Source organism: Pipistrellus hanaki, assembly GCF_964339955.1.
Source record: "Pipistrellus hanaki genome assembly, chromosome: 18".
Classification (NCBI taxonomy): domain Eukaryota; kingdom Metazoa; phylum Chordata; class Mammalia; order Chiroptera; family Vespertilionidae; genus Pipistrellus; species Pipistrellus hanaki.
The window spans coordinates 9,363,206-9,375,087 of NC_140520.1; the positions used below are offsets into that span (position 1 = coordinate 9,363,206).

An 11,882-nucleotide genomic window follows, 5' to 3' on the forward strand; every position below is an offset into this window, starting at 1 on the left:
TTGGCCAAGGAGGCTGTGATTTGGGGGGTGTTGTTGGGGGGCTGTGGCTCTCTCTCCTGCCAAGGGGAGGGTCAGAGCTGCCGTAGCCCACTGTGCAGCTAGAATAACAAAAGCTTATTCTCAGCAACACCAGGGGGAGGGATACGGAGAGAGCCCTGCCCTGGGGGCTGTGTGGAGCCCTGGGGCCAGCTGTGCCTGAAGCCCAGATCGGCCTGTGGGCCCTGGAGTCACGTAACCAATACGTTTTCCATTTTGCTTCAGACAGCCCTGATGTCCGCTGTGACCAAAAGCTCACGAGCGATCCCTCCCATCTTCAAGCCTGTGTTCCTGTGGCCAGACACCCAGCTCTCTCGCCAGGAGGGACGTGCACCCCTCGTCTGTGCGAGACACAGGGAGGCAGGAGGAGGGCAGAGGAGGGTCATGGACAGCGGTTGTGGGGTGAGCATGCAGCGCTAGAAGCCGTTGTGGTGTCGATGTCGCGGTCTCTGCCTCCAGCCCGGGAAAAGCAGTGCAATAAGAACCTCATCAGCCTTGGTTACCACGTTTACTTCCTGAGGCAGTGATCGGACATAGCCAGCGTGGCAGGGCAAGAAGTGGGGGAGAAGGGGGAGAGGGTTTGGGCCGGGGCTGTGGGACCCCGATTCCTGCTCTACGGCCGGTACTTGCAGATGAAGTGCTGGCGCTTGTCGCACTCCTTGGTGTTCCAAGTTAAAAAGTCTGCAAGAGAACGAACAGCCACGTCAGTGCTCTGTGCGGAGCCGAGCAGCGTTTTCTGGGTGCTTCGCTTGGGACCAGAGATAAGGGGGGGACGGGAGGGTGGAGCCCCAGCACTTACTGTGGGCGTTCATCTCCGCACAGGGCTTGTTTCCGGCTCTGGACTTTGCAGACCAGATTTTGAATAAAAACATGGACCCGTCGATCCACCGCCACTGCTTCCTCTGCGGGTGACAGGGGACAGAGGGCATGCAGAGGTTAGCGCCACCCCTCACCCCCCGCCTCTCACAGCCTGGGGTCACCCCACCCTCTCACAGACCAGGGGCAGCCCTCGGCCCCTCTAAAATGCAGTTGTTGTGTTGGTTTTAAATATATTTTTATTGATTTCAGAGAGGAAGGGAGAGGGAGGGAGGGGAGAGAGATAAAACATCACTGATGAGAGAGAATCATTGATCGGCTGCCTCCTGCACACCCCCCACTGGGGATCGAGCCCACAACCCAGGCATGTGCCCTTGACCAGAATCAAACCAGTGACCTCCTGGTTTGTAGGTCAACACTCAACCACTGAGCCACGCTGGCTGGGTTAAAAAATGCAGTTTTTATTTTTATTTTAAAAAGTGGGAAAGCACAGGCATGTGTGAAAAAGGAAGCATTGAAAGTCGCTCCGTAAACATTACTCATCTCTTAGCGTATTCATTTCTGGTGTAAACGCTTTTACCTATCACAATATGTTTGTGAACTAAAAAAAAGTGGTGATTTTTAAAATATACGCCCAACTTTGTATCTTGCTTCCAAAACATTTTTTAATGGTAAGTCTGTACCATAATTTACTGAATAATTTTCCTAATGATTGAAGTTTATATTGTTTTCAATTTACAATGATTACAAATAACACCGCTTTAACTTTGTTCAGAAGGCTGTCTCTAGACTTAAAATTATTTTCTTGGAATAGAATCCCAGAAATAGAATGAATGGCCACCAGGCATGACTAGTTCAAGGGGACTGATATGCATGGCAAACTCCTGTTCAACATGATTCATTTGGAGGAATTTACACTCCCTGGAGTGGGCCATTAGTCCATATCCTTAGAAATATTGAAAAAATATTATTGATTAAGACAAAACAAAAGTTCAATAGTACAGTAAGTCAAGTTATGTCCCTTTAATTTGCATTTCTTTGATAACTAGAGACATCAGATACTTTTTAGAACGTCCATCTGCCACTTTCTTTAGTCACCCATGTAAAAAAAATAATGAATTGCAAAACCTATCTAGTGGAACTAGATTAAAAATTTATTTTACCTCTGTATGAGAACTCTGGTTGGGAGCAGTGTGAATCCATAAAAATGGAAAACTAATTGTAAAGAATGTGTGTGAAATCCATGGGAACGTTTTATCAAGGAACTATCTGGGTGTCCGCCCCCGTGCTCCTTACGCTAGTCCGGGTTGACTATAGACGCCCCACGGGGAACCTGCTCACGGCAGATCCCACAGAGACCTCAGCCCGAAGACCTCACAGGCTCCCTACAAGGAGGTGCTGACGAGAGGAAAATGAGGGTCTAGTGCAAAAGGTTACAGGTTAGGGAATCATCAAAAGCATAAGAGCGTGGGCTCTGGCCAGGTAGCTGCTCAGTTGCTTACTAAGCCTTAGAACATTGTTCTGGTACGCCAAGGAGGTCAGTACTATCTCCAGTTAGGAATGTACAAGAAACAACCAATGAGTGCACAGATAAGTAGAACAACAAATCTCTCTCTCTCTCTCTCTCTCTCTCTCTCTCTCTCTCTCTCTCTCCTTCCCTCCCCCCGAACACCCCCCATTCTCATCAATAAAATATAAAATTTTAAAAAACATAATGGCATCTAGGAGAAAGCTTAGCTAAAAACTTCCAACTTTAGCCAAAACTGGTTTGGCTCAGTGGATAGAGCGTTGGCCTGCGGACTGAAAGGTCCCAGGTTCAATTCCGGTCAAAGGCATGTACCTTGGTTGCAGGCACATCCCCAGTGGGGGGTGTGCAGGAGGCAGCTGATCGATGACACTCTCTCATCAATGTTTCTAACTCTCTATCCCTCAAAGCTTCCAACTTTAAGCCAAGACCCAATGGAAATTTAATTAAGCTAGATGCCATACCAGGTGTGTGTGTGTGTGTGTGTGTGTGTGTGTGTGTGCGTGCACAAACATTTTTTTTTTTTAAGCTGGTAATTTTGCGCTCTAAGATTGGGGAGGACTTTCCTTAGAACCGGACCCTGTCCTGGAGGCTTTGGGCCCTCTCTGTTGGAGGCACATGATTGGAGCTCCGCTCTGTGTGCCCCCAGCCAGGGGGCCTGGTAGCCAGTTCCAGGGCAGGACTCGCTCTCTGGTTTCCCCCGGGGCCTTTGTGGGCGACTGGGGGCCACGTCCGAGTTTACCTTCTGCGGGTCGTGCAGGCCGATCCACACGGGCTGGTTCTTTTGGTAGCCACCTATGTACTGGGAGATGGCCTTGGCTTCCTGGAGGTTCTGTATGGACGCCAGGTGGGCTCCGTTTCCAAAGGACTGGCACTCGAGCTGTGGGCAAGGGGAAGTCGGGGTGAGGCCTCGAGGTTTAAAAGCACAGCCCTCACCTGTGCCAGGCAGCGGGGACTCTCATAGCCCCACAGCCTCTGGAAGTCATCATCGAACCCCCACAGAAGGCTTCCTGGCCTTTCTGTCACCAACGGAGGGGACCAGTGCCGGGTCTCGGAGGACGAGGCGGCTCCAGGCAGGGGCCCGGCTGTGGGGCCCGTGGAAGTGCCTGGGTCCTGGTCCTGCCTCTCATTAGTGTATGTGATCCGGACAAGTCACTGCACCTCTCTGAGCTCACTTACTTTCGTTATCTGTAAACGGAGAAGATAATGACCGCGACCCAGGGAGTTGTCAGGAGGATACGTTTGTTATAATTATCCTATATAATAAAAGGCTAATATGCAAATCGACAAAACAGTGGGACAACCGGTGATGTGCACTGACCACCAGGGGGCAGAGGCTCAATGCAGAAGCTGCCCCCGGGTGGTCAGTAAGCCAGAAGCCAGGCTCACGGCTGGCAAGCACAGTGGCGGTCCCGCCACCTCGGCAGCACCACTGGGAGCGGGCCTAAGCTGTCAGTCAGACATCCCTGAGGGGACTTCTCGGGATGCCCAGCAAGGACCCTTGATTCAGAGTCAAATGAGGTCTGGAGCTCAGGGTAGCCACCCCCGCCCACCCCCGGTGTGGACAAGCTTGTCTTACCTCAGCATCGGACCAGTTCCTCAGCTTCCGGAAGTACCCGTAGCAATGGGAATTGTGGTAAAACCAGCCGGTAGCACAGCTGGGCCTCATGATGATGTCTGCACGGAAGCACAAGGCAGCGACAAGCTGTGACGGCCCAAGCCAGCCACGTCCACCCTCGATCCCGTGACAGACCTGGCGTCCCTGCGATGGGAGGGAGGCTCGGACCCCTCTAGGCTGCGAATACTTTAGCCCAGTGGTCAGCAAACTCGTTAGCCAACAGAGCCAAATAGCAACAGTTCAATGATTGACATTTCTTTTGAGAGCCGGAAACCGACTTCTGTGCGTGGGCCATGAAGTTTCAATCGCACTGTACGTGCATGCCCGCAAGTGGTATCTTGTGGAAGAGCCACACTCAAGGGGCCAAAGAGCTGCATGTGGCTCGTGAGCTGCAGTTTGCCGACCACTGTTCTAGACTGTGAGTCCTCCCAGCCTTTCCCAGGGGGACGATGGCCTCCTCCCAGGATGGCTGTGCACTGGGGAACAGGACGAATCCATCCTTGGAGGACACCAATTCCGGGAGAACCAGTGTCTCCGCCCTCCACCAGCCAGCGGAGGGGCGAGGGAGTCAGGTGATCAGTGGAGTTTGGCTCCTGTCCCTCTCACAGCCGGCCCAGTGCGTGCCCACCCCATCTGGTGGCGATTTCCCATCAACCAATGCAAAGGGTGGAACCCCCACGTTGGTACTGAGATCCAACAGGTATAGGTGAAGGCACCCCAGGAGAGGGCGAGGGCTCACACTGGCAGCTTCAGGCATGACAAGGAGGGCGTGGTTTTTGTCCAGGAAGACATGGGATAGGCTGGTGGCAGCTGGGCCGAGATAAGCTGGGAGGCAAGACAGTAGCCCGGGGAGGGGACACGTTAGGCAGAGGGGGTGAGTGAGCAGAGGAGTGGAGGCAGAATGGCAAGGACAGGTACCGATGCCTGAAGGGTAGGGTATCCGTCAGGCAGGCGTGGGAGAAAGGGAGGGAGGAGGGAGAGAGAGAAGGAGGGTCGGGCCCAGGAGCCAAGGAAGCATGACCCAGAGCAGCAAACTTTCCCTGTAGGGCGATTGGTGAATGGGCTGCTTCCTTTAATCACCAGACAGTCCGAGAGACAGAGATGTCCATCCCACTGTACCGATAGAACCTTCTTGCCGAAACCGGTTTGGCTCAGTGGATAGAGCGTCGTCGGTCTGAGGACTGAAGGGTCCCAGGTTCGATTCTGGTCAAGGGCATGTACCTTGGTTGCGGGCACATTGCCAGTAGGGGGTGTGCAAGAGGCAGCTGATGGATGATTCTCTCTTATCAAAGAGGTGAAGTGGCCTGCTGGGGTCACACAGATGGAGATGAGGCGGGACCTGGGTGAGGGTGAGTGTTCCTAGCAGCACCCCACCACCCCCACCCCAGGCCCCATCTCTCCTGGTGCCAGAGCTCCTGTCACTGCGTGCAGTGCATGGCGAGAGCCTTTAGCCGCTGGCATGTCGCCTGGACGCAGCAGCCTGTTTACCGCCTCCAGATGTGGCCTCGGGAGCCCTCTGTGGCCGCGCTTAGCTTAGTGCAGTGTTTGCACAATGACTGACAACGAGTGCCGTTCTGATCGGACTGTTGGGAAGATTCAAGGAGATGCTGCAGGGACAGCGGTGAGCCTAGGGCTGGCATGTAGTAATTACTCCGTCACTAGTAGCTACTTAAGTTATTGCAGCGATTAAACATAGTCATGTTATCATTATAACCAGGGTAATCCTTTTGAAAACAGTCCCTGGATGGTGTCTTTCATTGTCCACCAGTCCTGTTGCTTTGTTTGTCTCCCTACTCGTGGAGAGCATTGTTTTAGGTGAAAGGCAGCTGAGGGCTGGGACAAGGGAATCACCGCTGAGGCCACTGGGTGATGCTCTTGGCCATCAAATCTCCCTGAGAGAGAAAATGCCCTTCTCATTCCCACACTCCCCTTAAAAGCAAGATCAGACTCCTCCCACAGGCCACAACGCAAAGAAGGCCAGGATGTGTGGTGAGAGCGCCCCCCCAAGACGGTAGAATCAGGAGAAAGTCTGCACAGCTGGGAGCTGGGAGGGAGAGCTGTGGAAAGGAATGGAAGGGCCAGGGTGAGTGCTCTGCCTTCACCTTCTCTGAGGGAGGAAGAGGAGAGGTTCAGGGAACCCCCGAGAGGGGGCTTGTTCCCCACGCCCAGCACAGAGCGTGGGCAAATGTCAAGCTGCCTCAGGGAAGCCGGAACCAGAGCAACAGGAAGTACCGGTTAGTTGGTTAGAAATGGCACCGGAGGAGGCTCTGCGGGAGGGGCCTCTGAGTCTTACACACCCTGGCACCATCGCAGGGGTCTTCAAACTACGGCCCGCGGGCCACATGCGGCCCGCAGAGGAGTCTGATCCGGCCCGCCAGGTTTTTTGGGCAGTGAGCGCAGCCGAGGTGTTACAGTAGGAATTAGTAGTTCATAAAGTCCGGCCCTCCAGCTCTCTGAGGGATCGTGATCTGGCCCCCACTTTAAAAAGTTTGAGGACCCCTGGTCCAGAGTGTCTGAGTGCCCCGGGGCCAGAGCAGCCAGGGGTGGCTGGGACAGCTGGCGGCTGGGCCACAGACATCAGCCACGGCCACCAACATGATGGCCCAGAGCCCTGCTTCTCTCTGTGCTTTCTCCCAGTCCTCCCTCCTGCCAGGGTAGCTCCTCTGGGAGTTGTATTCAAGGGGCCCCTTTCTCAGCAGAAGTGGGCTGGCCTTGGTTTCCCCACTTATTCCTCCACATACAATGCCCAGCAGGGCCGCAGGGAATGGCGGGAGCAACCAGGACTGAGCCAGAGCACCCCCTAACCTTCCTGAGAGACCCTGGGCCATGTCTCCACACCCCTTGGGACCGCATTTTCCTCATCAATAGAACAACGAAGCCTACATTGCAGTTCCTTTCATTTCAGATATTCATTGAGACTTCTCTTTAGCTCACCCTTCCCGTTTTCTGCACTGGTGGTGGGTTCTAGGGTACTGCCCCCCCCCCCCCCCCCGCTTTGTTGACATGTTACTTTATACTTGATGCTAGGTCTGTACCCATGTAGGATCCATCTTTCCAAACCAAACTCCCATCTGGTCAAGTAGGAAAGCAAGGCAGAACCCTTATATAGCTCTCATTTACTGAATGCAAGGTGTCAGGTGTTTTAAACACATATCTCTACCCTTTACAAACTTGCAAAATAATTATTATCATCTACATGTCATTGATGATTTGACAATGGCTCACCATCATACAAGGTTGAGATTCTTGATCCTAAATTTCTGGTATTTTTTTTTATTTACCACATCGCACTGTCTTTCGTTTTTGTCTTTAGCATCTATTTCCTGAGGTGCCTAGATATTTTGGGGGCAAATGGATCTGCCGGTGCCGTGGGAGTGGCACAAAGCCTGGCCGTGGGCTGTGTTCCAGCCGAGGGCCCGATACGCACCAGCCAGGGCTCCGGTGCCGGCCACCAGCAGGAGCAGCCACACGCTCGTCGAGGCCATCCTCCTCTTCCCCGGGGACAGATGAGCTTCGGAATCTTTTACCAAAAGGATCTCAGAGCCCTGGTCCGAGTTCTCTGCGAGCTCCTGGGTTGACCTAGATCCGCAATCTGAACACATGTGCGCTGGTGAGACGGAGCCATGAATTCAGGCGCCAAATCACATATGGAGAACAACAATATTTTTCTGGCTAAACCAAGATTATACACCAAAGGGCGACTTCACCTAAATGTTTAGGAGAGTGGGAACACCGAACGTATGAGGTGGTGTTCCTGTTTGCCAGGTCTCTGGGCCAGTGTCAGGGACCTAGCTATACTGGGCTGAATGGTTTAAAAGTCCATGTGGAGCCGAAACTGGTTTGGCTCAGTGGATAGAACGTCAGCCTGCGGACTGGAAGGTCCCAAGTTCGATTCCGGTCAAGGGCATGTCCATTGGTTGTGGGCACATCCCCGTGGGGGGTGTGCAAGAGGCAGCTGGTCGATGTTTCTCTCTCATTGACGTTTCTAGCTCTCTATCCCTCTCCCTTCCTTTCTGTGGAAAATCAATAAAATATATTAAAAAAAAAAAAAAAAAGTCCACGTGGAGGCATTATTGTGGAGAGCCTGCCCCTGCTATTCTCAAGGGCACCGCCAGAGGGCGTCGCAGGCAAGATTTCTCACAGATGAGGAAGTATCGATAATCATGGGCTTGCTGTAGTTACAAGTCAGTCAAATCAAAGCAGTGAATTGTTTGGTGCTAAATTTAAAAGTGAACATATGCTCCTAACACCCACACTGTACAGAGGAGGAACCCGGAGGCTGATGGGTCCAAAGTCATTTGCTCATTGTCACCCAGCTACAACCAGATTTTTCTGGCTCAAGCACAACCCTTTTACACGTAGGTGATGCCCCTTTTAAAAATAAAAGTTTGTTATCTTGTCCCGCCATCGAACAGTACACACTCCATCAATGAAAAACTAGAAAGTGAGAAGTAAACTCCATCTCCCCGAGATAAACACTTTAGGGACTAGCTTCTGGACCCCTTTCCATATACATCTCTCCGTGTGTGGGATTTTACACAAATGGAGTCATATAATCCTGCAACCTGGTTTTGTTTCTTAGAAACAAGTTGATTGTAATAAATCTTTCCCACTCCTGTGGTTTTTATGCAGCTCCGATTCTTTCTGTAGTATAAATTCACATACGCAGGATTCTAGCTACACGGAACGTGGGCATTGCTGCATTGACACCCTTGGCTCCAATGCCCTCCATTTGGGTTGCGCTGAACATCCCACTAACTGCGCACTCAGTGAATGCCCAATTTGTCTATTGCGTTCTTGCTAATTTTGACATAAGAGAGAAGAACCTCGTTGTTTTTGCTAGCATTTACAATGTTAAAAGGAAGTGGAGCATCTCTTCATATAGGGATTAGCTTTTACAGTTTCTTTTGTAAAGGTTTGGTTTATAGCTTTGCACATTTCCTATTTGATTGTTTATCTTTTTTTTTTTTCCCTGGGAATCTGTGAAATCTTTTTTTTTGAATAGCTATTGTCTTTCATATATTACTCAGAATATTTCCCATCTTGTTTTTTCTCTTATTTATCTTGTTTGTCATACTGAAAATTTCAAAAATTGTCATATCTACCATCTCTTTTATATCTTTGGAATTTAGATCAGAAAAACTGGCCATCACCACTTGAATACTTACCCACATTCTCTTCTATTTTCATCCATCTGGCATTCACTTTAGTGTGAATTGGGCCCAAGATTTCCCCTCCAAATAATTATAAAAATGGGCAATTCATTGACTTCTCCGGTGAGAGTGCATTAGGATCCAAAAATCAGGACACATGTTCTAGCTCTCAAATAATAGATTGCTTACGGGGAAGACTAGAACATGACTTTGAAATGGAAACTTTCCTGGAAAATCTAAAGATTAGCTCCATATCAGACTCCATATGGACACCTGGACACAGGTAATTCAGAGCAAACAAAAGGATGAAGAATGGGGACTGTATGACCATCCCCTTCCCTTAAACCAGTGCACTAGCCCAGCAGTCTCTGACAAACTTCCTTCCCAAGTGATGGAGGTATTCTGTCCCGAAATCCTTCTGAAACACAAATAATAAGAACTCCTCTGTCAGGCCAACTGTCTGCAGGGAGGGAGGTACAGCATCTTTCTGAATAATCTACAAATGAACGTTAACGAACTGACATTAATTGCATTCTCACATCTCATCTAATTTAATTCTCATAAGTAGGTGCATTGCAGGTATCTTTACATACGAGGACACACATTCATTAAGATTAATTTTCTTGGCTCAGTGGTTGATTATCAACCCAGGTACCAAGAGGTCACCGGTTCGATTCCTGGTCAGGGCACATACCTGGGTTTCGAGCTTGATCCCTAGAGAGAGGCATGCAGGAAGGAGGCAGACGATTAATGATGTTTCTCTCTCATCAATATTTCTATCCCTCCATCCCTCTCCCTTCCTCTCTCTCTAAAAATCCTATTTTTAAAAAAGCAACTTTCCTGCTCTGACTGGGTGGCTCAGATGGTTACAGCATCATCCAAAAAGTTGTGGTTTCAATTTCTGGTTGAGGCACCTACCTTGGTTGTGGGTTCAATTCCTGATTGGTCCAGGTATGGGAGGCAATTGATCAATATTTCTCTCTCCTCTCCTCGCCTTCTAAAAAAATCAATAAATATATCCTTGGGTGAAGATTAAAAAAAAAAAAAGAAAAAGGTCAACTTAAAGTTCCATAGCTGCTAGATTACAGAGCCATGACTTAACCCTGCACTATTTGAGACCAAAGCCAATGCTCTTCTTCATAACGGGGGAAGAAAGAAAAGAAGTCATTCACATATCAAACAAAACAGCAAGAAGCGTGCCCAAGACCATTCGAGCTGTAACTGATCATTTCTGCCCAGGGAACAGCTGGCAGAGAGCGGGAGGGTTACCTGGTTGGCATTCAAGGCGCTGAGGACCCGCCTTCTTCAGCCTTCTGAGAGACCCCCGGCGGTGTCTGCCGCTCTTATATCTCCTCCCCTCGGGAATTATATGACGGCTGTTTTAATCATAGAGCAATCACATTGTTTACAAATAATCATCCACCCATAAAAAATCTTATCTGCGGCCAGAGGGCCCCTCTGAGGGATGGCTTCACAAAGGCTGTGAGCTGTGTTTTCCGCAAGCAGAGGGAAGCCTCTCCCTGTCTGCACACGGAATCTGTTCTTTACGGCCCACGTTATCGCAACTGCCGCCAGGGATAGCCCGTCTTCCTTTCCACGTACTGGCTTTTTCTTTGGTCTCTCTCTTCACCCCTTTGCTGCATTTCCCCGTCTTTTCTGTAAAGATGCCCCGCTGCAACTCTGGGGACTCGTGATGTTTGTGCCCTCACAGAGAGGATCTGTCGTCGGGGCAGGACAGAGGCTACGTCCCCACGCTGGAGGAGGACATGCATGCTTTCTCTCTGAAGTGCCAACCCCGCCCCTCGACCATTCTGACGATGCTCTGGAGAACTGTCACCAGGGTTGCTCCCCGTGGGTTCTGGTTCAGGTCCTCGTTCGGTTGCCCACACGCCGTGTACCACCAGGCACGTTCCCCAACCCCTTTGGAGGCTCAGTTTCCTAACGAACTGCATGTGGTTGATATTACCGGTTTATATATATATATATAATTGATTTTTTACAAACAGGGAGAGAGAGTGATAGAGAGTTAGAAACATCGATAAGAGAGAATCATCGATCAGCTGCCTCCTGCACACCCCCTACCGGGGATGTGCCTGCAACCAAGGTACATGCCCTTGACCAGAATCGAACCTGGGACCTTTCAGTCCACAGGCCGACGCTCTATCCACTGAGCCAAACCGGTTTCGGCGAGTTATATTTTTTACACTTCCTGTTAAACACAAGCCCCCTCCCCTCTGGGCAGCTGAATGGGCACTGTCATTGCTTCACAGCTCAGCAGAGGACAGCGATATGACTCCAAGGCTTTTCCCAAGGCTTTCCAGCTCAAAGCACCGGCCCAGCTGTCGGAGAGGAAAGCTTTGACAAAACGTGTGTTTAGGCCAGTGGTCGGCAAACTCATTAGTCCACAGAGCCAACTATCAACAGTACAATGATTGACATTTCTTTGGAGAGCCACATTTTTTGAACTTAAACTTCTTCTAACGCCACTTCTTCAAAATAGACTCACCCAGGCCGTGGTCTTTTGTGGAAGAGCCACACTCAAGGGGCCAAAGAGCCGCATGTGGCTCTCGAGCCGCGGTTTGCTGGCCACTGGTTTAGGTGAATCTTCCCCTGTCCTCCCCCTAGCTCTGCTATCTCCATGCCACTAGATAAGGATTTTAAGTCTTGAAATGAGAGAGGAACTAGAGGAGATGAGACAGAAGTAGATGCTCCTATGAGTTCTTTCCCTGACTCC

At 50.4% G+C, this 11,882-nt stretch overlaps 1 protein-coding gene across 2 annotated transcripts; it reads right to left on the minus strand.

Moving 5' to 3' along the window:
• Positions 1-533: 533 nt before the first annotated feature.
• On the minus strand, positions 534-10,462 carry REG4 (regenerating family member 4). 2 transcript variants are annotated; one of them, XM_084865125.1, is made up of 6 exons: positions 10,418-10,462; positions 7,423-7,587; positions 3,957-4,054; positions 3,120-3,257; positions 836-938; positions 534-717 (listed from the first exon to the last, which is right to left on the minus strand). In XM_084865125.1, exons 2-6 carry the CDS (start codon positions 7,478-7,480, stop codon positions 650-652), a joined length of 465 nt encoding a protein of 154 aa, XP_084721251.1. In that variant the 5' UTR covers positions 7,481-7,587; positions 10,418-10,462; the 3' UTR covers positions 534-649. The 2 variants fall into 2 exon arrangements, with proteins under 2 accessions (XP_084721251.1, XP_084721250.1); XM_084865124.1 differs by lacking the exon at positions 10,418-10,462 and having other exon boundaries at positions 593-717; positions 7,423-7,612.
• Between the last annotated feature and the right edge of the window lie 1,420 nt (positions 10,463-11,882).

Bases quoted from the DNA above. Each gene is read 5' to 3' on its own strand.
- REG4 (XM_084865124.1), bottom strand. From the start codon at position 7,597: ATGTGTTCAGATTGCGGATCTAGGTCAACCCAGGAGCTCGCAGAGAAC. The intron at 3,258-3,956 runs GTAAGACAAGCT...CCTTGCCCACAG, and splicing joins GGAACTGGTCCGATGCTGAG to CTCGAGTGCCAGTCCTTTGG. The intron at 939-3,119 runs GTAAACTCGGAC...TGTCACCCGCAG, and splicing joins GCCTGCACGACCCGCAGAAG to AGGAAGCAGTGGCGGTGGAT.